The 25,992-nt window shown below is 32.8% G+C and overlaps 5 protein-coding genes across 5 annotated transcripts; 2 read left to right on the top strand and 3 right to left on the bottom strand.

Moving 5' to 3' along the window:
• The first annotated feature begins 777 nt into the window (after positions 1-777).
• On the top strand, positions 778-2,263 carry LOC122609975 (AIG2-like protein D). The gene is made up of 5 exons (XM_043782934.1): positions 778-1,063; positions 1,342-1,414; positions 1,545-1,637; positions 1,824-1,907; positions 1,997-2,263. The coding sequence occupies exons 1-5, from the start codon at positions 927-929 to the stop codon at positions 2,072-2,074; spliced, it is 465 nt and encodes a 154-aa protein (XP_043638869.1). The 5' UTR covers positions 778-926; the 3' UTR covers positions 2,075-2,263.
• LOC122609972 (glycosyltransferase family protein 64 C3) lies at positions 2,212-3,393 on the bottom strand. Its single transcript, XM_043782932.1, has one exon. The coding sequence runs from the start codon at positions 3,344-3,346 to the stop codon at positions 2,330-2,332; it is 1,017 nt and encodes a 338-aa protein (XP_043638867.1). The 5' UTR covers positions 3,347-3,393; the 3' UTR covers positions 2,212-2,329.
• Positions 3,394-3,526: 133 nt separating this feature from the next.
• Positions 3,527-4,718, top strand: LOC122609976. Its single transcript, XM_043782935.1, has 3 exons — positions 3,527-3,656; positions 4,165-4,305; positions 4,388-4,718. The coding sequence occupies exons 1-3, from the start codon at positions 3,549-3,551 to the stop codon at positions 4,463-4,465; spliced, it is 327 nt and encodes a 108-aa protein (XP_043638870.1). The 5' UTR covers positions 3,527-3,548; the 3' UTR covers positions 4,466-4,718.
• A 667-nt stretch (positions 4,719-5,385) lies between these two features.
• On the bottom strand, positions 5,386-13,946 carry LOC122611337 (L-arabinokinase-like). Its single transcript, XM_043784354.1, has 29 exons — positions 13,604-13,946; positions 12,797-12,904; positions 12,640-12,708; positions 12,463-12,546; positions 12,185-12,261; positions 12,019-12,085; positions 11,714-11,771; positions 11,542-11,609; positions 11,387-11,449; positions 11,059-11,112; positions 10,651-10,750; positions 10,452-10,561; positions 9,909-10,028; positions 9,733-9,789; positions 9,434-9,606; positions 9,179-9,347; positions 8,984-9,067; positions 8,698-8,823; positions 8,475-8,605; positions 8,022-8,103; positions 7,831-7,918; positions 7,672-7,715; positions 7,499-7,594; positions 6,866-6,942; positions 6,574-6,774; positions 6,331-6,496; positions 6,175-6,246; positions 5,898-6,101; positions 5,386-5,681 (listed from the first exon to the last, which is right to left on the bottom strand). The coding sequence occupies exons 1-29, from the start codon at positions 13,712-13,714 to the stop codon at positions 5,559-5,561; spliced, it is 2,982 nt and encodes a 993-aa protein (XP_043640289.1). The 5' UTR covers positions 13,715-13,946; the 3' UTR covers positions 5,386-5,558.
• An 8,167-nt stretch (positions 13,947-22,113) lies between these two features.
• LOC122610951 (cytoplasmic 60S subunit biogenesis factor REI1 homolog 1-like) lies at positions 22,114-24,254 on the bottom strand. Its single transcript, XM_043783903.1, has 5 exons — positions 24,132-24,254; positions 23,112-23,591; positions 22,807-22,979; positions 22,444-22,668; positions 22,114-22,291 (listed from the first exon to the last, which is right to left on the bottom strand). The coding sequence occupies exons 1-5, from the start codon at positions 24,252-24,254 to the stop codon at positions 22,114-22,116; spliced, it is 1,179 nt and encodes a 392-aa protein (XP_043639838.1).
• Between the last annotated feature and the right edge of the window lie 1,738 nt (positions 24,255-25,992).

Genomic DNA, 25,992 nt, shown 5'->3' with positions numbered 1-25,992 from the left:
TATCAAATTCATCATTACCTTGCAAGTTCTCCTACATAAAACATCAATATTTTGTTAAGAAATACATGGAATATAATTTGGGAGGTAATATTGTATATACGTTACTAACATGGTTATTATTATTTTCAATAGGTGGAACATCATCCATGACGACGAAGTCATCCAAGAAAGGAAAATCATCATCATCACCATCGTAATTCAATTCGGAAATTTGGTCATCATGATCATAATCACCATCGTAATGCAAATCGTCAATCTCTTCATCTTCCGAATCGCTAAGCACAATCACCTCCTCCCACTTCCAGTTTTAAAAGCTATCCTCGCGTTTTTGTTTTTTGAAAAATCAAAGGTATCATAGTGTTTTTGTTTTTTTGAATGATTGGATGACAAGGTAACATTTGTTTTGTTGATTGGAGCCATTGTTGTGGAAAGTGTATGTTTTAGTGATTGTGTGAATTGAATTTTAAAAGCTGTGAAAGATGTGAAAAAAAAAGAGCTTAATATGGCTCTCTTTATATAGACGTCGGTTTTGTAAAATGTTTGAGGGAAATTGTGTGAATTGAATTTTAAAAACCATAAATATCTCATTAGTTTGTTGTACGTGAAAGTGCAGATTTGTTTTTAACTTGTGGATGTAAGTTGATAAGGTAACAAAAGATGATTTAATACGGCCATAATAGTACACGTTTTTTTTAAGAACTTAACTAACATTTAGATAGAATTTTTATTAAATGAAAGAGTTTTAATGGCTTAGATGAAGCAATTGATGTATCAAACTGATCAGATTTAATTTCAAGCCACTTATATATAATAAGCTAAGCTAAACACCCCTAATTCTACACCCACTCAAATCCTCGGACTTTCCGAGCTTCCAGGTGATATTGCTTACTGCAAGTTTGTCTGTGCTGATCAATAACTAGGTATAGATGGCGACAGCAGTCTCCGGTTCAGTGAGCAGTGGTGGTGGCGCCGTCTTCGTCTACGGTAGTCTCTTAGCAGACGACGTCGTTCGACTCCTCCTCAACCGCATCCCTCAAACTTCCCCTGCCTTCCTTAACGGCTAGTCAGTGTTTATTATTGTTAATATCTTTTATATATTTATTCAAACCCTAATTCTAATTTTATAGTTTTCTTACTCGTTTTTTTTTTCTTGCTGTTGAAAACACAAGTAATAATGCCTTGAATCATCGTTGTGGATTAAAATTATGCATTAGGGGTTTGCTGTATATGCTTATGGTGTTAAGTATATACTCCATATTTTGTTTCGATATCGGCTTGTTTGTTATTCAAATCATGCGTAAATCATGTATTAAATGTTTTTTTTTCTTATTCTTTTTGCAGTCATAGGTTTAGCATCAAAGGGCGTGTTTATCCTGCAATTTCACCCGTCGAAAACAGCAAAGTTATTGGCAGGGTATGTAAATCCTTAAACATTCTTTAAGTTAGTTTAGATGCAAATCCTTAAGGACTTTAAACATTCTTTAATTTGACGGCTTATACTTTTAAGATAACTAAGATTTATTAGGCAGACAATTTGGTAATAGGTTCTCATTGGGCTTTCGGCTAAGGAGTTAGATATCCTGGACGAGTATGAAGCCGAGGAGTATGACAAGAAACTTGTTGATGTTTATTTGCTGGTATATCCTTGTAATCCTCTTAGATATGTGTTCTCTGAGTGTGTAGCTTAGGTTTTTTTGCTGCTTCTTTTTTGCTATGAATGAATGATTGTACAGAGTCTGCAGAGATATGAATTATGGAATTGTTGCTATATAACATATGATGTGAATCAACAACTGATAAGATAATTCCGATGGTGTGTGCAGGATACCTCTGAGGTCTTGCAGGCTTACACTTATGTTTGGGGCAACAGTGTTGATCCTGATTTATATGGAGAGTGGGATTTTGAGGTAAGCTTGTTATAGACCCTCATTTACTACTTAACGTTAATTCACCATGTTACACATTTATATCTTTCTGAATGTTGTGTTCTTGATAGGATTTTAAAGCGGCGAAGTTGAAAGATTATGTGGAAAGGACCAAGCGCTATGTTGAAGAAATGGCCTATGACTTGTGAACAAGTCCCAGATGGCTCAGTGAGTCAGTGATCCTTCTATGTATACTATACATACAGATTGAACATACAAATGTAATCACAATTCTCATACAGATGCCAGAGTTGTATCTATAATAATTTTAGAAGGAAACAGTTGATACTACAATTTGTAATCACAATTCTCTTGTAATATATAGTCTATGCTCCATATATGATCATACAAATTAGTACAAAATATTTGCAATTCAAACGTTGATCATGATTGAAGAAATTTTACTAAAAAAGTTGTTGATCACAAAACACCAATTTGCCACCTTTCTCACAAAGCCCTTGTTCACCAATATCATCAACAATCTTTCCATAGCTATACCTCAATGGCATTCTCTCTAAAACCCTATGAAACTCATGTATACAATCCCCTCTCCTTTTCCTATGATCCTTTTTCCTACTACTTAACCCGACCGCCACCTCATCCGTGGCATCCGTCAACCCACGCCGCGCCTTCCCACCATCATTCCTAGCATCTCCCCAATCCCTTACTCGTTTCGCCCCAACCAAAACCGGTCCTACACCCGTCCAATTAGCCGCAACAAAATTCATCAATATATCTTCACAGTTCCTCATTTCGTCAACTATTAACCTCGCTTTCGCCATTGCTTCACCGCCTTCACAACTGTACTTGTACAAATACTCTGTTTTCATTAACATAAATTTAGTCAGTAAAATCGAGTATTTATCTGGATGAACAGTGTAAATCCATTTCCGACTAACTAGATCAATTTCATGAGATCTAGCAAATAATCCAATGAGCTGTTCCGGATTGTTCCTCCAGACGTTGAACGCGAATTCAATAGATTTCGGATCAATCTCGATGTCATCATCGCAGATCACGACGGCGCGTGTGGTAATCCACGGCCGTGGAAGGAACCGCGCGTTGAGACTACGCGACGTTTGCCGGATGACAGTTATAGGTGCATCGCCGGGAGAAGAAACCGATAAATTGTGTGAAAGCTCTACTAATGTTTTCGTCGGTGTATTAGGGTTTCCCCATAGCACAACCACCGCCGCTACAGACGGCGAGCTTGAGTAGATTCCGGTCACGGTTTTCATGATCGGAATTCGAGATTCCGAGTAGCCGTTGATCAGCACTGTGAACTGATCCGATCGGAGCGATTTTAAGGGCGGTAGTTTGTCGCGGTCACAGTAACTGTCGCCGGAAAGTAGCCGGAGGGAGAACGCGGTTAAGAAGCAGGCGAGAAAGATGGATATAAATATCAGTTGACCGGTGGTCATACTTTTATTTATTTATTTATTATCTCTAATAATAATAAGGAAGTTAATCTAAGATTTTTTTAGATTAGTGATATATAAGGTGGTAATATCGTAATTTGGAAGCAATTGTGAGGTTGAATATTTGACCTTTGATGAGTGGTGGATATTATCTGTTATTTTTCTTTAAAACCTTCTTTGTTTTTGGTTTGTGGTTTCTAATAAAATGGCTTTTTTGAGTATGAGTAACCTGCAATTGGTCCCGTCTGTTATTTCTTTGAATTCAAGCACAAGGCTTTCAAAGCATCTTCATTGTACATCTCTTCAACAACAGGTATAGATGCATATATATGTTTGATTGTATATATGTGTTTTGTGCATTGGAAATTGAGTTGAGAACTTCAAAGAAACCGAAAAAGTCTCTTTGTCTGCGGGTGCGGTAGGATTGTCTTCTACTTCTCTCGTACTCATGACGGGATTGGGTATGTTGACATTGATGTTGAAATATCTATTAGAGGACAAATATGAGTAAAAGTTTGAGCATGTAAAATAGAGTTTCTGGTTCTTGGGTATAGTGAAAATGGTTCTGAGTTAGCTTGACAACTTTTAAGATCATTTATCTGATTATGGTTATTCCATACAACAAAATCACTTTGAAAACACAATGTAGAACACCCGATATTACCATAGCATGTTTCCCTTGTGTTTTGTTCATAAATACATGATTTCTTGTGTTAATGTAATGAAACTTTGATTTTTAGGGTGTTATATTTAAATAAGTATTAATGCATTGTATCTAGCAAGCCTGCTACCGGTACTTATACTGGTTTTATGTTACCAAGGCTATAAAGGCAGATGGGAGGATCGAGTGTGAACCTTGTGATGGGAGAGGATGGTTGCTTTGTGATTTTTGTAAAGGGCAAAAGACGAATGTGAGATCTGAAACCAATCGCATCTATCGTAGATGTCCATCTTGCAGAGCTGTAAGTAATGCCATTTGTTTTACTTATGTGATCATTGGTGACTGTAAGTGGTTTCTGACTGTCTTTAATGTGGGTTTTGTAGGTTGGATATGTGTTATGTTCCAAGTGCAAAGTCTTCAAATGTGTTACTTTCCCAGATCAAACTGATGGTGAATTCTAATTAGTGAAGGCCTTTTTGTCACGAAGGAACAAAGGCAGGCTCAACTCGTTTTCTTTCCTTCTCTATGTTACTTTTTTTTTTTGTAAAATCCATCTTAAAACCACATGTCTTGCAAGAGATGACATCAATACGATCTGTAAACTATTAAGATGAAATTATGTAGGAGTGGAAGTAGCATGTCATTGTCATCCTTGTGAGCGACCCTCTGTATCTTGTAATGTTACAACTTACGACATAAACTTCGATACTGAAACGGATCATTTGTATTTCTGTTGACAAGATGGTTATCTATAACGTTCTAATTGTTTGGCGCCGACGGGCAAACTTTCCTCCAGGTTTTATTTTTTTTATTTTTATCTTAGTTTTTGGAAAAGTTAACTGAATATCAAAAGCAACTATTTTGCTGGTACAACTTTTCTGTTGTGAAAGTAAAAAACAAAGAAATACCATACATAGGGTTCGTCGATCGTTTTTTAGGTCGCCCCTAAAACTACAAAAAAAATACAGCTTAATTGTATCAGACTGCATTTCGAATGCAGAAGGTATTAATACTTGCATAGTTGCAAGTAGGTATGTCGTATTATTGCTTAAACAAGCATATAGGTATGTCGCAAGTATATAATGAGTGTGGCTTGATTTTGATTCCATGTTTATATAATACGTAATGAATTAATATTATTCATGTAACAAATTGAGAAATGATATTAGTACCACAAATTTTAATGAATCTATCACGCTATACAACTTTCTGAATACACTCTACAAGTTACTAAAGCATATATGTGGTAAATTAATCAATTCCCGTGGTATAAATATCACTCCCCCAAACAAATTATTCTACCGTGCATAGCACATGTACTACGGTACTAACCTAGTATGGATATGGATATATGTGTATATATGCATGTAACCATGTGTCATATCGATCAAAATAAAAATCCTTTAGAAACCTTCTTTTCCTAGCACTATTCGTAACAGTACCATTATCATGATCTAGTCGTTTATGGTAGTCATTAAAAATATAAGTAATTTTTTTTTATTATGACCAGATCTGTAAGGATCCTTGATTTTCATAATAGGATGAAATAATGGACTAATTCTGTTTGGAAGTGACGCGACGATGAATTCTCAGATGACCAAACTTTCCTGCACCTGGTGATGAACCTTCAAACAAAAATGGCATATACCCTGTTGCATTTTTGTATCTCTGTTGAATCTGCAATATTTAAAATTAAAAATAGAAATACTGTAGGTTAGGCTAATTTAAATAAAATGCAACGAACACTGCTAGCAAAAGTAATTTATCGGATTAATATATCTTTGTATTCTAACTTAATTGGAACAATGTGAAGATACAATTACTACTTTGTATCGTTTTGTCCTAAAGCTCTACCTAATATATAACCGTTGTATAGTTTGAAAAATTTGTTACCTGAAGGATTTGTTCGCTGGTTTTTAGACAATTCCTTCCAATCACACAAATGGTGCCACCAGACCCGCCACCAGTAATCTTTGCCCCGTACAAGGTTCCATCTCCAGACACAGACGATTTGCTGTGCTGCATTTCTTGAACCAATTGAACAAGTCTATCCGTTCCATCTGACCCTAATCCACAAGCACTATAGCTGTAGTGACACTGCATAACAAAAAGTCATGTTACCCACAGTCAATGTTCCACAAAGGGGAAAACGCCCAAATTTAGCAAGTACCTGATACATTAATTCTCCAAGAGCAGTAAGCTGCTCCTCGGATGAAGCAGATGTCAGTAGTGCTTTAAAGGCCTGCATATTTGACTTTCAGTATGCTGGTAGCAAAAAAGTGTAACTGAACTGAAAAACGCACGTATTTTTATAATTTATACCAACCTTCACGCGGAAATTCTCATAAATAGGATGTCTGGTAGCTGCTTTAACTCCATATGAACGTTTCTTATCAATTACTGTGACTGGATCATTGTGATGATCATATTTGGTCAAAAATTCTTCACCATTCATGATATCCGGTAGATTCTTAGAATAAATAGCTTCAAATCTAGAAATTATAATAGACGATCGATAAAATGTACATCCCACAAAGTAAATTAAAACTTTTGATGATTGGTTACATACCTGTGAGGAGCGAGATTGCATAGATAATCTAGAGAAGCTTCATTGTGGAGCAGTTCAATCCCATACTCTTCCAACTCATCAAGATTATTCCCATTACCATTTGAATATGATTCTGAAGAGAGATCGGATGCAGTGGATTTTATCATTTTCCGACCCATAAAGGCTCCTATCCTCACTGATCCATAGTCAGCACCCCCGATACTTTATGTAATACAGCAATTTTGAATAAGAAACATGAATGGCAAATTAATGGAAGTGACTATAGATAAAGTTAAAAGAATAAATATAATACCTGTGTCGTAAACCCGAGTCAATACCCCAAAAACGTATATGACTAGGAATGTCCACCAATCCCAATACCTCGGCAGGCTGTACAAAAATTTTCACATCAAGTTAGACTGCCTAATGTACATAAGTTACCATGTGAATTTAAACATGCTTCAAACAAAAAAAGGGAAAGGGAAGTCTCCTCATTTGAAATTAGGGGGTGTTTGGATGTGCTTTATAAGAGTGATTATGTGATATAGAGTAATCAGATAAAGATTATCAGCTATGACAAAACAAGCCATAGGAAATAGTGTTTGGGTGCTTTTCCCTGTTTGAATTTGTAAAATTCAAATAATCATATGTCAAGTGTTTGGCAAATGCAAATTACTAAAATATTTAACAGAGATGACTCACAAAGGACATTTTTCTAAAGTAAAGATCGTTTGTGAAATGGAAACAGAAGCCACACAATTTAGACTAAAAAAAGGGTATACAGGTAATTTATTTTCACCCCTTAGATAATGCCGCTGGAATGAAATAATCAGATAGTTAAAAGACATGTCCAGACATTAGAATTTCATTATTGCAACTTCAAGTTGCAATGGTAAGAGAATCAGTTCCAAAACGTAAATCCAAAGACACTATTAAAATCATTTACCTGGCAAATCATAGCAAGAAGCTTATTAGATTCACCACATGCAGAAGCCATCTGATCCATCACCCCACATGGAGCTCCAACAACAGAGTTTTCTACCTATAAAATAATATAAGAAATAAATCTCATAGTGTAGAAGATTATAGAAAGATAACAGAATGTTTGATTATTTGTACCTTTTGGCAAAGTAAAGCAAGCTGCCTTGAACTAATATTCAATCCTGGAAAACAAAGGTTATGCTTTAAAATCCCAATAATTATCTTGATAGATGCATACTTATTTTATGTATAAAGATTTTTTCATAATATTTAACGGAAACGAGAATATTATATCACCATGAGCAGCAGCTATTGCTGACATGCTGGCTACCTCCACCGAGGCAGAAGAAGATACACCTTTGCCTTCAGGGACAGCTGACGAAACCTGTTTGAATTTATCAAATGGAACTTTAAAACAATCTCTATAACGTTCTCAAAAATTGAAATGTGACATGCAGCAAGTATTTGGAATTAGATAAACTAAATACCAGCATGCTAATGCTGCTTTCGAATCGGATATCTAACTCTTTCATTAAAACAAGAATGGTGCCAGCAACATATGCAGCCCATCTGAAGAACAGACAATATTAGTTAGAAGAGGAAACTCCACCCAATTTACATATGAATGAGTCGATCCGGGTTATGTTTTGTTTTGAATGGGTCAAATGGATAAAGCAAAGGTCATTTAAAGTGAAATAGGAGTTTTAGCGATCATCTAACATTTAAATTAGATATTACTCTAAATAGGAGTTTTAGCGATCATCTAACATTTAAATTATGTTAAGTTAATTAATATATGCATTAGACACAAAATTTTTGCTGGTCAGCACGAGCCGTTTCAACCAATTATCCAACACACAAAGTATCCACCTCTGACATTATTACATTGTATATTTGTATAAGTTTATCACAAATTCAGACAGTAGTGGAAGAAGACATACTTTTGTGACGGATCACGGGCAAAGTAACTTCTGGCCTTCTCGTATGAAATTGGCTGATCACCATCCATGAAATCAGATATGTCCATGTCAAATGTCGGGCCACGATTGCTCAATTCTGACCCGTATGACACCTGATAAGATCAATCAAAAGAAGTGAAAGCTTATTACAGAGAAACTCAATTATAAGAACACGGACATTGATAAACATTTAGTCGGAACTTACAATTTGGAGTACAGGTGTAGGTCCATGTCCTTTGGCATTCTGTCGAGCCTGTGCATGTTTCCAGAGCCTCTGCTTATTTGGCTGGATTTTTTGCACAGCAACATGACAAGCTTCTCTAATTGGCATCTGCAAGGTATTTAATTTCCATTAATAAAATATAAAAAACTATGAACATGCCTTGTGAGACACTAAAAACAACACATATAAATACTGACCTAGAATCCTAAATATCCAGAGCATAAATATACGACGGATGAAAAAAAAAAAAGAGGAAAGAATTGGACACCTGCAAAACGAGACTTCCAGAATAATCAGCAATTCCACCGATGACATCCAATCTTCCAGGTGCTCTTGCAACATATATATCTTCCTGGATCAATAAATTATATGAGAAAACGTAACCACAAAGTATGAAGAAAATATTTATAGACATGTATAAATAATTGGAAAAAAAGGTTTGTTAATTGCAAAAAAGCAGAACCTCCCAATTGAAGAGACCAGCAGCAGCCTTGCGCTCTCGGACATGATGTTTTTCTGTATTTTTTACAGAATCGTATGCAATATCTAGTTCTGCCAAACTCCTCAAAAAACTAATAGTGTCCGGAAGACCCATGACATCTCCATGAAGTATATCAAAATCCCCGGCATCTCTGAACAAATCAGAAAAATCAGATATGTTAATCATTGTATTATTAGAAACCTTAATTAGGATGGGATAAAATAAAATAACACTTACGAATTCTCGAGTAAGCTATAATTATTATTAACAACTGAATGTGATCCTGTACGAAGACCAAGTTCATTCTCAGCACTCGCATACCATTCAGGGATACTGATATCCCTTCCAGGAGCTCTTTGTAGCTGATATCCTAAGATTATGGCATCACGTAATCTTCTTGCCCCGCTAAGCTAAAAAGTGAGAAATGAAAATGAGATTTAAATTTTAAACCACGTTATCAGAAGAACATCGTGTACATTTATCAAGTCCCAATTTTAAAAAATACATGAATGAGGAGTAAAAATTACAAAATGTACTTTATCTGATGCATAATTTTTTCCATTTGCAGTGTCCTGTAAAATACGAGCTGCAATCTGAAAATATAAAAAGTGACAAAGAATCCATCAGCAGAAGTTGAAGACTTATGCATAAATCCATTTTAGCAGGAAACATTATAAATTTCAAAAGATAATCATAAACAAAGCAAAGATACCTGACCACCATTAACTCCACCATCATAGCTAGGCTTCAAACTAGTCGCCCGTTCAAGGTATGGAGTCCAATGACCCGTTAACAGATCCCTCCTTATCATCTCAACACCACCTTGATAATACTGATGAAGAGTGTGTTAAATGATTCAACCATACAATTTAAGGTCATAATTTTATCCTATCTAATTTTGGAAGGGTTCAAACAGGTCAAATGGATCAAATTAAAAATTTCAAAGGGGAAGAGGTCAAAATGGGTACCCTAAGACTATTTTTAATTCATACAAGTACTTGACCTTCCAAATCACTTTTATACACATACTTCAATTATTGTTCGGATAATAGTATTTTTTTTTATAGTCATAAATGAATACACTACTTATATACGAAAGAGATTTAGAAATGGACAATAAGATTTCTGTGGGTCAAGCAACCAGCCCCATTTTGACCAATACCGACCCATTTCAACCTATCCCATTATCCAACCCACCCATATTGCCACTACTAGATAGGTCTTCACCCATTACAATCATAGAAAGTGTTGATACCTCAAGCATATTTCTCAAAAATGGTTCCTCATTGAAATAATCTCTGCGCACAAAGACGAAAGGTAATTTGTACGCCAAGGCTTCACTGACAGTTCCGTATCCAATTTTTCCTGAAATGACGTACACTTAAAATGAGCCAGAGAGCTTGCTTTACTTATCATTATACTAAACCCTGTAGAATTCACGTCACATCACTAACCAAGCATACAATCTGATGCTGCCATAACATCAGGCGTATACACATCTTTTGGGAGCTTTATGAAATTGGGAGGAAGATCCTGTTCAGATGCCCCACACACCTGGAAAAACAAGAAAATTAAAGCTTTTTTCTGATACTAAAATATGTTTTAATTCGAAGATGCCTTATGTGTATGGTTAATCATAAAACCACTTGATTCATTTTATTAGGATTTCAATATATTCATTATTGAAATGATACAGATTGGTAGCTACTTATCTGTTAAAAGATATTGAGCTTGGACAATAAGTGTTTTCAGGCCAACCCTATCCTACATTCCTATCCATTTAAAACCCTAATATAACAATAACCATTTCCCATTTTGTGACCTGTAGATACAGGTTAGAAGATATTTAAAAGCAAACTTACCAGGCAGAGCCAGCCAGGAGGCAAGTATTCCTCTTTTAACTTCCAACCTGCTGGCTGCATATATTCATAGGCATTACATTACTTGCAAAAATACATACAATGAATGATCTAAAGTTATGCACATCTTTGACTGGATCCAAACAATAATATTTCTTCCAGGCTTTAAATATGCTTGGAAAACAAATGTGACGCAACAGATGCACGGAGCACAGATTTATATAACCATATAACCTTAGATAACATGGAAGAAGGAACACTAAATATGCTGCACACTTTAGGAAAAAGATTATTATGTATGTATAAAAAAAAAGATACACCGTTCCCTTACTTGTCCACCAAAATTAAGGATAACAAGCTTCACATCCTCACTAATTCCCATTTCACTCCGCACCTACAGGATGGAGACAGTAAATGTACATTACTAACATATTTGGATCAAGATCATCATAGAAGCACTGAATGTTATGTTATAATGTTACAGACCTCCTTGCGTGTTTTGTGCAGCCTCCTCACAACCAAAGGTACATCAATCACGTCCCTAAAAGCAGGCACTGCAGAGGATATTTTTCATCAGATATATTTTACTTACAACTTAATGAGGATATTCAAGCTCATTGTCAAGAACAACATCAGGAAATGTAGAACACCAACATACTTGGGCAATATCCAGGTAGACGAATTAGGAATTCGCAATGTGAATAATCTTCAGCTATCTGTATCAATTGCCATCGAGTTAATACAACTTTAGGCCAAAAGCAGCCAATAATAGATTACGAACACAAGATATATTAGGAAACAGATTTCTTCTTTTCAGAGGATAAATAATCCCTCTGTGCCCAAATTCCAACGCTTTCTTCATGTCTCCATAGATGATATTAAGATGGACTTTATTGAAGGGGACTAACATGTAGTCAAGCATCATCTTAGATCAAAGATATGGTTGACTGAGCAAAATACTACCTGCCACACTATTGACCTATGATGATATCCAGCAGCCATAACATATTCCGCATAAATGAAGTCCCAGCTGCAATGATGAAATTATAAGAAATAATATTACCATCTAACATGAGGAGCTTTCGCATGCATTAGAATTGCAAAAGGAATAAAAGTGTCAGGTAACGACCTGAAATTTGTTACACAAACTGAGCGTATACCGGCATCAGCTGCTGCTCGACATGCAACTGCAACAACATCTGACACCTGTTCCATAAATAACAAAAAGCTTAACATGACTCTTTAGTCTTTACCACACAAAAAGGTTGATTACAACAATTTTGTATTAACTACAACCTAAATGGTTCATTAAAACTAATATACGACAGAAATTGACTGTGTAGAAATGAAGCATGAGTGACTTAGTAGCCTGATAAACAAAAAAAAAATATACAAACAGGTTATTACCACTAAGTCAGCCTTGATGGAGTTCAGCCACTCAACTTCTGTAGCCAAAATTGAAGCACGAGGTGCAACGGCTGTCTCAGAATACTAGATTACCAAAATACATGGATCTTATTAATATGATTAGAAGAATCATAATTTAAAACTTGCAAATAAGATTGTTATTAGTAATTGACACACCTTTTCTAAGGATGCGAGTCGATCCACTGTTAAAGCATCTGCTTGAACAGCACCACAGTCCAATACTAGCTATAACACAATACTAATCTAGTCAAAATAAAGTCAAAGATAAACACTTTTATAGTTTGTGATTTCCAATTACACCTCGTAAACCCACCTTCCGAAGAAAAAGCCTTGGAGATTGTATTTCGGTAGTAAAGACAAAGTCGGGTGCACCAGTAACCACATGTACATCATGGCCAGCAAGAATGAGGTGCCGAACAACCTACACACAACTCAATATATAAATAGAAACTAGATAACTACACATAACACCGAAATAAGTTTAGAACGACCAAAAGCTTTTATGTTACGCATGTTAAGTGGAGGCTTGACGGCAGAATTTAATGTTTGAATCTTGAGACATTATTAAGGTTTCAATAGTAAGAATTATAGTGTCAAATAAAAGATGAGATTTGCAAACAAAGTAGGTGGGAGAAAGGAGTTTTGTTACTAGATAGTCCAATTTTTCGCTTTGATCTACTTATTTATCTAACAGTCTATACATTTAATGTTAGTAAAAGGAAACACACACATACATACATCCAGTTTATGATCTAAGCATCAGTCAACCCTAAACTTACAATCTTTATAACTATATAATAATAATTCTTATATCATAAAAAAGATGACAACTTCCTTAAAAACATGTTTATGTCACACAAACACCAACCTAGTCGAATCAATTATTTTACTAGTGTCCGTTAAATCTGATCATTAATTCATTATTATGATCAAGTTTCTTACTTTTTAGCACCAACAATAAAGATTTTCAAAAAAGGTAAAAAAAAAAAAAAAAGAAGAAAAGAATAAGTTGCTCAATTATCATAGCATTACCAAATAATTACGCGAGTTGTTAATTTATGCATCAAATAGAATGATGATGAAATTATTAATATTTAATAGATAGAAATGAAAATGAAACCTCGACAACACGAGTGGCATGACCAAAACCATGACCAGTGACATAATAAGCAAAAACAAGATGATTTCTTGAAGCTGATACTAATTCTTCACCTCCATCTTCAATCCTCATTATTATTATTAATTATGATTATTGTTTAGTCTTCCAATAACTGCCACTACTCAGGCCTAATGAATTGGGATCTTGAAATGTTAGTAAAGTATTTGATCAATGTGAGTTGGATTGTAGATATATATATATATACAAATACAATAATTGAGTAGATAAAAATGAGGGAGAGATGGGTTGGGTTTGGGTTAATTTATGGGATAATGAGGTTGATTTGGTACGAGAAAACGATGGGATGTTGGGGATGATGACGATGATGGTGCATTTGTCTGCGCTTATCTTCTTCTACTGTTTGAGTTTCATGTCATTTGTATATTTTACTATTTTAGTCCATCAACTACATACCAACCTTCATATCTAGTCCTTAAGGAACAAGGATGGGGACCAATGTTTTAAATACTTTTTAGTGTATCCACAATATTACCTATATTATTGGTTTTCCCGATTATACTAATAGGTTATTTTAATTTATTGATTTAATATTATACTAATAGGTTATTACCTACATATCGCAAAGTATATCTCAATTCTTATATTTTTATGGAGGCTACAATAGGTTAGATTACAATTATACTGTAACTGTTATTAAGGTACTATTTCTATTTTTATTTTTATTATATATTTTTATCTTTTTGCTCCCTTATTGTTTGTTAATTTTTTTTTTATTTATTGTCTATATAACTCTTTGACTCTGTCTATTTTTTTTATTACTCGGTATATTATTAGTTTGATAAGCAATGTTATGGGCTCACAATGCCCAGTTATACTCTAGTCGTTGACGTAACAGTTTGCAAATTCAATTTCCTTATTATTTTTCTTTCTAAGCAATTTTTCTTTCTATTGTAATATTTTCTTATATTCTTTGTTAATGTGTATAAATAGTAATTTATGGTGGCAAGTTTATCTTTGAAACCAAAATTAGAAAAAATATATATATATATATATATGTCACTCGGGCGTTGCCACTGGACAAATTACGATATGGTAGCATAGAAAATTAAAAAGATTTTTCAGACGTTTATTGTGTGCGATAATATGTAAAATTTAAAACATGTTTTCAGGATCTTTCTATACAGCCTTTAAATGTCATGGAGACTACAAAAATGTTAGCGCTTTGTCATTGAATTGTATGTGTCATACAACATAAAAATGAAAGAAATCGGTTAGAAAACTCAAAAACTTACAACATAGTATGTGATATTTAAAATCCCAAACAATATATTCGAGTTTATATATTTTAAAATCATGAATACGAAAAAGGTAAACAACATGAACTAAATATACGTAAAACTCATACATGTACCAATAATATATATCGGCATATAGATATGTAAGTCCATTAGTAGAAGATGGTTGTTATTAGAAAGAAATAATCAAAAAATAAATAAAATGAATACATAACCAAAACAACTAAAGAAAACAAAAGCAAATAAAATAAATGTTGGTCAATCGTATCAATAAATCGTCACGTGTCAATCAAAAAATGTTGGTCAAACAGTATACAACATAATTACGACATTGGTCAAATAGTATACAATATAATTACTATTTTTCTGAACATATAGTCTAGATACGACATTAGGGAAAATTTACTATATAATGATAAAACCTAGCACATAAACTAGATCACGAGGTATTGGCCATGTTCTAATTTCAACTCATATACTTACCTTTTATGTATGAAGATGGATTTTTTTTTTCTTTTTTCTACTTTTTTTAATATTATAATAAACAAGATAAAGGATATTAATAATTTTTTTTAAAAATTTTTGATAAACCATATATACAACTTACACTGGTCTTAAAATGATAACTAGTTTTTATTTACCCAAGGTTTCAAGTTCGAGTCTTGGGCTTCTCATCTCAAAGGAATTTTCCATGAGGAGGGGGTTAGAGGTCCAGAAAATATCTGGTTAAAATTGTCTCCAACACGTCTGAATCGAAACTTACTTTACAAAAAAAGTTTTTATGCTTTCCATTGTGTTAAACAATCTCATCAACTAAGAGTAAAATAACATTATCAATTATCAATTAAACAAATACTACATACAACAAAATATTTTTATTTAGCAAAATCAATTGTAAGTTATGTATATATCTAATATTTTAATATTTGTAGAATTTTATTTTGTAAATTTTTTTATATTTTATAATGTGTTCTCTTGCATTTTATGCGGGTTCTACCAATAAAAGATTGGCATATCTATACCACATTCTTAATTTAGAAAAGAAGGATAAAAAGGAAACTTGTGAGCGTTCTACTTTCTAAAAACCAAGGTCAAATATATTTTGAAGAGAAATTATGATGCTTTCATATAGTTCAGGGACCGATAGTGAACTCCGAGATGTAGGAATGGATTGAATTGAATTGCGTGAGGCCACAAGAGATGTCATTATCCCTCCCATTTGGGATAGCAAGTTTTTGTTTCTTTCTTCACGCTTTTGATGCGCTACTAAGATTAGGATGACATGTTCCATCGTTAAAACTAAACTATTTTCTATTGGTAAGTTATAGCATGGATCAAATTGAAGAACTTTGGAAACATTTAAAGAAAACATAATTTTTTTGCAAAACGACGTTACTAAAGGTAAAGTAATAGCGTTATCAATATTATAACTACTCAGAATACCCATTAAAAAAATTTCAACCTTTATCTACCCAAACCATCCATATGACTTCATTTTGTTTTATTATACTTCTATATATATATATATATAGTAAAAAGATAAATGAGAACCAATAAAATGTCGAGAAATATAAGAACTATTTTATATAAGGATAATATTGTAATTATATAAAATCAATATAAGTAAATTCATTAACTCCGTAAATTTCTCATCCATCAGTTATATTCAACTATCTTGATCTTGATACCGATATTCCAATTAATATTCAATAATTTATGTCGTTCTAAAGAATTATTTTATATTTATTATCATATATTCATATTATCGGTTATAATTAATATAGCAAATTCCAATCACATGTATGACATTTCACTTTCAGATTTCTACAGTAAATATGTTTTTTAAATATCTAGAAAGGGTTAAAAACCAAATCAGATATGTTGATCTTATATTCCAATCATTAACGTTTCCTATTAAAGTCATACGCCATATTTTATGTTTAACAACTTTTTATTTGAAATTATATATAGCCATCTTTATATTCCAATGAAATGAAATATTGAAATGCCATATTCCAGTTCGATTTTTAAGGAGGTACATTACATTAGCATAACTAGTTCAATATTTTGCAACATGTACTCAAATTTAGTACCTCTTCAAATAACACTCTGGATGTATTTGACAGATTTTCAAGTTTTATTCGTATTTGATCAGTAGATATGTGTACACTTGTGAACAAACATATTAACATGTGTTCCACATAAAATTTTGTATGAAAGTTTTATATAAAAAACGTACTCATATAAAACATACATGTGTACCTGTGTATACGTATTTTTTTATATGCATTTGTGTATCTTGTTATGAGAAAAATTATATATTCATACATGTGTGCCTTGTTATAAAAAAAAGGTACACGTGTGTTGCGCACATGTGTATCTTGTTATAGAAAAAAATTATAACAAAAAAAAAGAATGAGTTTATATCATTTTAAATGTACACATGTTTTTTAAACGGGATTAATCTTTTGCAGGGCCGACCCAATTATGGTGGTGGGCTAGGCAGTTGCTTGAGGCCCCCACTTATATTGGGCCTCCAATTTTGGTTTTTTAATTGTTGTGGACTTATGGGTTGTGGCTATTACTTACATAGTTACATCGTCATCAGTAATAATATAATATGTACTCACGTTTTAGGCTTTACAAGTTTATTTTGGATTTCATGATTTAAGGTTTAGTGTTTATTATAAGTTTATAATGAGTGTAAATGGCCATTCTTTTAATCATTCTTAGTATTTCTTATATCATTAGTTATGATTTTCTAACAAGTGCCATGGACCGTGGTGTTTAAAAATATTATGGTAACTTTTTAAAATTATAAAATGTGTATGACTTATTCATTTAGTATTGTAATTTGTTGAGGTTTTATTAGCAAGTTCTTTGATGTTGATTATAATCTGTTGAGTTAAGTATTGTAAAGTTTTTTTTCTAAATACATGATGTTTAAGGTTGGTTGTCTTTCTAGAATAAAATGAACCATGTATAAATTGTATATAGTACAGATTGATAGATAATTATCTTGGTTTAAGCACTTGGATATTTTGAGTTTTTTTATTCTAAAATCAATCATCAGAACGCTAAATTACTACATCTTTAAAACTTAATGTCTTTTCAGATTTGCCCATGAAATTAAGCATGAGGTTTAGCTAGAACTATATACTTTATATAAATATTTTAAATGTTTTTCACACATACAAAGTTAGATTAAGAAAAATACTTTTAACTAGTTTTTTACTTTATTCCTGCTGGTCCAAGTCCGATAAATAGGTTTTTTGTTACATTCTTTAAAAGCCCCCAGAAACGTTAAGCCGGCTCTGATCTTTTGTTAACTTTACACTGGTTAGCTTGGATGAATCTCTTTTACCAAAAAAAAAAAGAATGAGTTTAGACAATTTAAATGTTATATGTGATCAACTAGGTAAAATTTTATTGGTTCAAATGTTAACGTTATTTATATATAAAATTTTAAATAGACTTGTGAACTTTGTTAAACAGAATATTTATACAATTGTAAATATCATTATACACATGTAAACACATTTTGTATATGATTGTTTTTATATACACATGTGAACTTTAATATATAAAAAAATAATTTTACGTATATTTGAATAGGGTCATTCACAAGTGTACCACTAAGGAAGGTATATGATTTTTAAGAAATAACAATATATATCATGTAAATTAAATAAAAAAGATGTAAGTTCTATGAATTCGTATGGGATAAGCCGTTCAAATAAAAACTCTTATGGGATAAATAAAATATAAAAAGTAATTATAATTAGTGATTTAGTAATAACTAGAAGAAACTGGAGATGCACAAAAAAAGAAAGCCGTTTCATTTTTTGAATTTTCCTATCGTGCCCTTTTTGAATTTTTATTTATTTGCAAATTAATTTGTATGTAGAATAATTACAAAAATACCATCCTCAATTAATAACCATTGATTAATCTAATCTAACGATCTTAATTAGTTCTTATAGTTCTCGAAAAAAATTAAGTTCTCACAATAACTGTACATATAAATATAGGGAAAAGTGAAGGTGTGAGACAACACTACCTAACTTGGGTGAAATTCCTCTCACATGTTACTTTTTTAATCTATAAATATATAATGCATAAATAATGGGCCCCCATGATTTTCCCATATTAAGAAATTAGCATGTTAGAGAGATTTTACCCAACTTAGTTGCCTAACAGCACCACCTTCACTTCCCCCTATATATATGTATATATATAGTATATATAGGTATTAAAGTAAAACAAATAAATCAATAGATTTCTCTTCACTAAAAATCACCATGTATCATGAAAATCATTGTGTATCAATTGTTTCGTGAATCTTCGTGAATCAATTTAACCATGATCTTGTCCTATTTGTTTTACAATACATAACCCTTACACATTTATAAAACAAAGTACCCTTCTCCTTTAAAACTTTTTATCTTTAAAAAAAGGGAAAATTACACTTTTGGTCCCTGAACTTGACACGTTTTTTACTTTTAGTCACTAAACTTCAAAAATTGCAAATTATACACTGAACTTGTCACTTTTTTTCACTTTTGGCCACTGCGTCAACTTTGTTAGTTTTTCCCCGTTAACTTGCCCAGATTCGTTAATTTTCATTCACTTTTCATCCTTCCTATTATTCCATAACTAAAATCGATAATCGGTCCAACTTCAGGTTTTATATATTGTTTTGGCCGATTAGTGAAAATACATATTCATTTATTATGTTTTGAAACAAATTTTTTATGTTTACAGTTACTATCTATTTGTTATACAGTAGTTTGATTATATGAAATAATTGTTTTTTTTAACGACGATGAAATAATTGTTATTGAAAATTTTTTATTTATTAAGATAGATTTATTTAGTGACTATGTTTGAATTTCGAGTCTTCTTATGTCTACTTTAACCGTAATTTTTTTGTGTGTGTTATATAAACTTATATAGTTTTTCTTAATTCATTTTATTAACTATTAATAAACGAAAATAAAAATAAGATATTGTAATGTTTATTTGAAGTAACGTGTTGTAGGTTTTTTTGATAATCTATAACGCCTTATGATTTAACCATAAATATTTGTGTCTATGTTATATAAATTTGTTATAAAACATATAATAATGAACTAATTTTTAAATATATTTTTCATTGATAAAATTTACACCAACTACTATAAGTTATAAATAAAAATGTTTAGAGTTAAAGTTAAAAGTAAAAATATTAAGAAAAAATCAAAATAATAACACTTAAAATTGGATGAATGAGGTATATATAAAAAAAATTTAGGTAAATTACACTTTTCATCACTGAAGTTTGTCGATTATCAATTTTAGTTATGGAATAATTGGAAGGACGAAAAGTGAAAAAAAAAACTAACGAATCTGTGCAACTTAACGGAGCAAAACTAATGAAAATGGGCGCAGTGACCAAAAGTGAAAAAAAGTGACAAGTTCAGTGTATAATTTGCAATTTTTGAAGTTTAGTGACTAAAAGTGAAAAACGTGCTAAGTTCAATGACCAAAAGTGTAATTTTCCCTTAAAAAACTCAAAACACCTTAAATTAACACTTTCTCAAAAATACCCACAAAATATTTTCCAACCTGTCTCTACACAAACTATCTTTCTTATTTGTTCACTAATTTAAATATTTTTAGATAATATACTTATAATACCCCTAATGATATTATTATAACATACACCACAGACATGAACTCTTAAAATAACTACACTACCCATTTTTACATTAATTATTCTTACATTATTAACTACACCGCTACCGTCACCGCCGCCGATCGACGCCACCACTACCATCGCCGCCACCACTATTACATGTCGCCACTACCGCTGCCATATTACGCGCGTACCCCTATTGTAATTATTACCCAAACCCTATCGACTAACCCACTCTATCCAATGTCTCCATAATAAACCTTTCAAAAAAGCAAATTACATAATATATGTTTATACTCCAAGATAAATATTTCCCCACGAGTGATAGGATAGTGAAAAAATGAAACGATTGATGTAATTTCATAAGTACAGTACCATAATTTTAAAGTATCATATATGAAAATACAAACTAAACTCCAGTTTTGTAAACGATACTACGATTAATGTAGGGGTGATCATGGGCTCAACCCGGCCCGACCCAGCCTCAACCCGGCCCGGCCCGTGACCCAAAAAATACAAAATATGTGGACCGAGGACCGACCCATGTTTCATTGGGTCAGTCCGGTCCGGGTTAGCATGCGGGCTCGGGTTTTTTGCGGGTCAACCCGTAACCCGGAGAACAACAATATATTTCATGGTTTTTTAAGTGTTCTTATGATTTTCGTAATAATGGTTTAACTACAATACAATATCTCATTATGACTCTATTTTTGGTTGTGCTTTAACTATCAACAATATCAACAACATTAAGAAATCATGTGAGAAATTCCTAATTACATTATTAACATGATTTTACATAAAAAAAAAAAGTTTGTTGGATGGAATTGAAAACTAAATCAAATACTGAAATACATATATAAATATATTAAAATACTAGTAAAAATATTATTATAATATATAAGATATATTTACGTGAGTCTAAATGAGTCCTATAACAATGTAATGTCAATGTTGGCCGGGTTCTCGAGTTTTTCCCCGGGTTAGCCCGGCCCAGCCCGCAACCCGATATTTCATAAAATATAGGCCCGTGGACCGGACCATATAATTAACGGGTTGGGCCGGGCTCGGTTTTTTTCGGACTGGTTAGACGGATTTGACGGGTTGGCTCATATCTTGATCACCCCTAGATTAATGCATTACAAATGTATACCACCATAAAACATTATTGTATGAAGAGGAGGGGATATCCGCCAAGTGGCAAGAAAATTTTGGTGGGAAAAGGGGGGAGTGGTGTTCCAGGAGAGTTGGAAGGAGAGTTTGGGCGAGAGAAAAATTCTGCCCAAAGGTGTTTTGGGGGCTTAAACGGCGAGAGGGGTGGTGTTCCAGGCGAGAAGGAGGGGATTCCGCCCCACTCCGGATAGCCTTAAATAATACACTATCGTTAGATTTAAATTAGTGATGTATGAATTACAAACACTTGTATCCGTGGTGTTTTTGATGCGAACCCATACAAGACCCGAAGACCCCTACAAACAAAGAAACAAGCATGTTGCGCGCGGTAGGTACATGATCCAGCTCAATTATTACAGATTCATCAATCAATGTAGGGCGTTCATTGGACGAAGGTTACGGATCGAATTACATCTCATGCTGCTCATCTTGCATTGCATTGTCTCGGCCCTCGAACTGTTCATCTGCCTCATTATTTGCTTCATCAAAACCATCCTTTCTATCTTCTCTTTTAATTGCACTGTTGACAAACTGATACTCCTGTACCTGGATAGATGCACACACATAAGTTCAAGATTAATTAATTAATTAGAACAAAACTTGTATAATTAATAGATTAACAATTTAGGTAAGTATTTTCTACTGTCAACATGAAAATTACTACTACTATATGTTGTAGAAAAGTTTTCAGGTCTTACTTTGCGGCTTGCAATGAAGTGACTGGAACGCTTTTTGGGGATGGGCGTGGTTTTTGACGATAATAACGTAAATATTCCCTGGAGCCAAGTGCTTTTGTTGATACGCCATGATGATCATCAGATTCTCTAGTAATTACGAGTTCAGAACCGCCACACCCGAGTGTAACACTGTTGCTTATGCCATCAGAGGTAACCAGCTGCTGCTTTCCGTTTCCATCAACATAACTAATAAGACATCAAAATTAAGGTTCATATAATTATTAATTAGCCAGTGTGTGTGAAGAAAGATCGAATGGCTAAAACATACGGAGTACGTAAAACAGAACGAAATCCATATCCGGCCAATTAATAACTAATGTATACCTGCTGCTGTAATCGTAAAATTCATCTAGCTCGGGTTCCTCTGCTTCATCGGTAGCATCACCATAGTGAACTCTGCAATGACTTTTTGCGACCATGTGCATCCTCACGGCTTCCAAACTCTTGAAAGGTTGACAGTTTATGTTGCAATACAAACACGTGTACTCACGTTTCACCTGTAAACAAACAAATCAAGCATTAATTATTGTAACAAGAATTATTAATAATATGAACACCAACATCACATATGAAAAGTTTTAAATTAGGAGTATTTCACATGTAGTGTTATTAATAAGTTAGTTAGTTACCTTTTGTCCAAGATATGTCAAAAGGCCTTGAGGGTCTTTGAGATATTCAATATCGGGTATGAATAGGCCATGCTGCTTGTGCAAGTGAATCATACAGCTTTCAACACTTTTATGTTTTTGGTCACACATAAAGCAACAAGTTGGATCCACCTCATCATCATCCAAATAATCTTCAGAGGAGGATACTAGTACTCCATCTATCTTCTTCATATTATTACGCTTGGTATTTGGAGACTTAAGTAGTACTGTTGGAGTAGTAGTACCAAATACATCAAAATCATCAGCTTGAGACACCCGTGCAGTAGTAGTAGTAGTAGTAGTATGAGGTCGAGATTTTAGATGTTGAGCGTGATCAGGCCCGTTCTTCTTCTTGCTGGTGTGTTGTGGTTGATCATGATCATCATCTAGTAGTAGTAGTGGTGCGGACTCATGTCCCGCCGCCAAGAAAACTGCCTCTGTCACTCCTCGAAGCCCTGCCATCTGATCCATATTTCAAACACCATATTAGTTATCCACATATACAATTAAAACATGTACGTACGAGTAATATATAAATCAGTTATTAACTTTACAGTTTAATTTTGAACGCAATATGGATAGATTGTATATGAAATATAATATAGTTGCATAAATAATTTATTTATAAGGGTTATAGATCACGTTCAAACAATACGATCGAATTACTGGCCGGTGGTAGGAAGGCAACTCATCATGAAAATAACCCAACTCATTACTAATTAGTTATATGACTTGTATCATTAATTAATTAGTTATGTCGACTTATTAAAACCATGCATATATATTGATGTTAGATTCATATTATATAGAAAATAAAATTATTCACGTAAGTCGATCTTGTCTCGCCTCGATCAATTTCATTAAAAGTAAAATCATGCAAAACCCCAAGAGAAATATAATACGAATCAAGATTTGGTTAATTGTGTAAAAGAAGAAACTAATTAATGAAATCGATAAAAATTAATATAGGCAAAAAGAAACTAGATCGATCGATGTACAAACCTTGCGTTTGAGGTTGTAGCGATGCCATTCAGACTTGTAATGTTTTTGCTCATCTTTCTTTTCCATAAATTCTTTGTTGCATTCCTTACACATTAACGAACATGATGATCTTTTTCCTCCCATTATTGTATCTTTCTTATCGAATCAATTAGAGATAAAGAGATTTGTTGATTGTAGTTTATCGACTGATTTGTTGTTAATTTTGTATTGTATTCGAATGAACTGAATGCAAATTAAGGGTTTACATTAGGCATATATATGTATTACTTGTTGAGCACGTACGTACTTGGATCGTATAGATTAAGCTATCTTCTCTGTTATTTCTTTTTAAGCACCAACATTTGAGTTTCAACCCCTCTCTATTATGGTAACAAAATTCTTTTTTGTTTTTACTTTGTAGTTAATACATCTTTAAGCATGGGAACTTAGACTATCTCTAATGCTACGTACGCCCTTAAGCGTCCTTGAACTGCCACATCATATCCTTACAAATCCTTATACATCCTTATTCTTCAAATCCTATAATTTTATCTCCAACCATACAAACATCCTTACATGTCCTTACATATCCTTACATATCCTTTTACCTCCAACTAAAAACAAAAATATATTAAGTAAAAACAAGTAAGGACATGCCCTTAGGTAAGGGCATCCTTCAAAAAGTTCTTAGTTTTGGACAAGCTTCAACGACAAAGGATATCCAAGGGCACCTAAGGACACCTAAGGGCGCCTCCATTGGAGATAGCCTTAGAAGTAGTGGTTTATATCAATGCAAATTCTCTAATTTCCATATGAGGTTGCTTACACAAATTTTTAACGGTAAACTTGAATCAACTACGGACTATTGGTATCGTTGTGCCATCAAGATATTAGTCAGTTATATCTCCATTAGACAATAATGTCAATATACCAATTCAAAAAACAAAAAAATACAATAAATTATGAGAAATCCTTTCGTAAGATTCAAACCCATGATCTTACGATCCACAGGTCTTATCTTAGAGGCAACATCAGGAAAAAAATCTCAGAGAACAAAATTAAAAAATCTATAAAAAATAAATATAAAATGAGACAAAATATTAAAATCATAACTTAAAATATTCATAAAAATAAAATAAAAATACTTGATAAAATCTAAATTTCGAGGGGAGATTAACCCCTTTTGCCCCATATACTACAGCCCATACCTTATCCCACCACCAATTTTTAGATTGTGACTTATTTATGTTATATTTAATATAAAAAATTCACTCTAATTTATTTATTTATTTATTTTGAAAAACCAACATGAAACTGTCATTCTAATATTGAAATTTCATTTAAAAGTAGTTTTAGAAATATAAAAATCAACACTTATTTAAAAAAAAAATTACAAACGAGGTTTTCAAATCAAGTTAACACCATTATTACACCAACAGAATAGATTTATTTTTCACTTGCTTTATTTTTTTCTATATTTTTAGAACCTTATGAAAAATTATTTTTAAGATTATCTTTGAAAAAAGAAAAAAAAGCTTGAATTCAGTAAATCTGAATTACATATATAATTTTACTTTATATAGAGCAAGTATATCAAACAAAGTAACTATCCATCCACAGTTCTATACCCACAAGAAGATAGTTTTAATTAGAGGGCTCATATAAAAGTGATAAATTGCAAAATGGGTATTAAAATTTGATATGATGAGTACGTAAATACCGAACTTCTAAAAAGGAAAATGATATAGGTAATTAGGTATCATTACTTTTGATGAATATACACCACACTCGTATACTACTAGTTTGTTATGTATAACTTTCACATATAATACATAGGTTTGGGCAGAGAGAGGTCAGAGGGGAGGAGGGATCACTGAGTTTT

Source organism: Erigeron canadensis, chromosome 8 (assembly GCF_010389155.1).
Source record: "Erigeron canadensis isolate Cc75 chromosome 8, C_canadensis_v1, whole genome shotgun sequence".
Taxonomy (NCBI): domain Eukaryota; kingdom Viridiplantae; phylum Streptophyta; class Magnoliopsida; order Asterales; family Asteraceae; genus Erigeron; species Erigeron canadensis.
The sequence above is the reverse complement of the archived record's forward strand: the minus strand, read 5'-3'. Positions and strand labels throughout refer to the sequence as shown.

Coding starts and splice junctions, on each gene's coding strand:
- LOC122610951 (XM_043783903.1), bottom strand. CDS start 24,254: ATGGGAGGAAAAAGATCATCATGTTCGTTAATGTGTAAGGAATGCAAC. Junction 22,980..23,111: donor TGACATATCTTGGACAAAAG/GTAACTAACTAA, acceptor GTTTGTTTACAG/GTGAAACGTGAGTACACGTG. Junction 22,669..22,806: donor TTTTACGATTACAGCAGCAG/GTATACATTAGT, acceptor ATGTCTTATTAG/TTATGTTGATGGAAACGGAA.
- LOC122609972 (XM_043782932.1), bottom strand. CDS start 3,346: ATGACCACCGGTCAACTGATATTTATATCCATCTTTCTCGCCTGCTTC.
- LOC122611337 (XM_043784354.1), bottom strand. CDS start 13,714: ATGAGGATTGAAGATGGAGGTGAAGAATTAGTATCAGCTTCAAGAAAT. Junction 6,943..7,498: donor TTCTTGCTATGATTTGCCAG/GTAAATGATTTT, acceptor ATTTTTGTACAG/CCTGCCGAGGTATTGGGATT. Junction 5,682..5,897: donor CCAGCGAACAAATCCTTCAG/GTAACAAATTTT, acceptor TAAATATTGCAG/ATTCAACAGAGATACAAAAA.
- LOC122609976 (XM_043782935.1), top strand. CDS start 3,549: ATGGCTTTTTTGAGTATGAGTAACCTGCAATTGGTCCCGTCTGTTATT. Junction 3,657..4,164: donor GTACATCTCTTCAACAACAG/GTATAGATGCAT, acceptor TATGTTACCAAG/GCTATAAAGGCAGATGGGAG. Junction 4,306..4,387: donor GATGTCCATCTTGCAGAGCT/GTAAGTAATGCC, acceptor TGGGTTTTGTAG/GTTGGATATGTGTTATGTTC.
- LOC122609975 (XM_043782934.1), top strand. CDS start 927: ATGGCGACAGCAGTCTCCGGTTCAGTGAGCAGTGGTGGTGGCGCCGTC. Junction 1,415..1,544: donor ACAGCAAAGTTATTGGCAGG/GTATGTAAATCC, acceptor ATTTGGTAATAG/GTTCTCATTGGGCTTTCGGC. Junction 1,908..1,996: donor ATGGAGAGTGGGATTTTGAG/GTAAGCTTGTTA, acceptor TGTTCTTGATAG/GATTTTAAAGCGGCGAAGTT.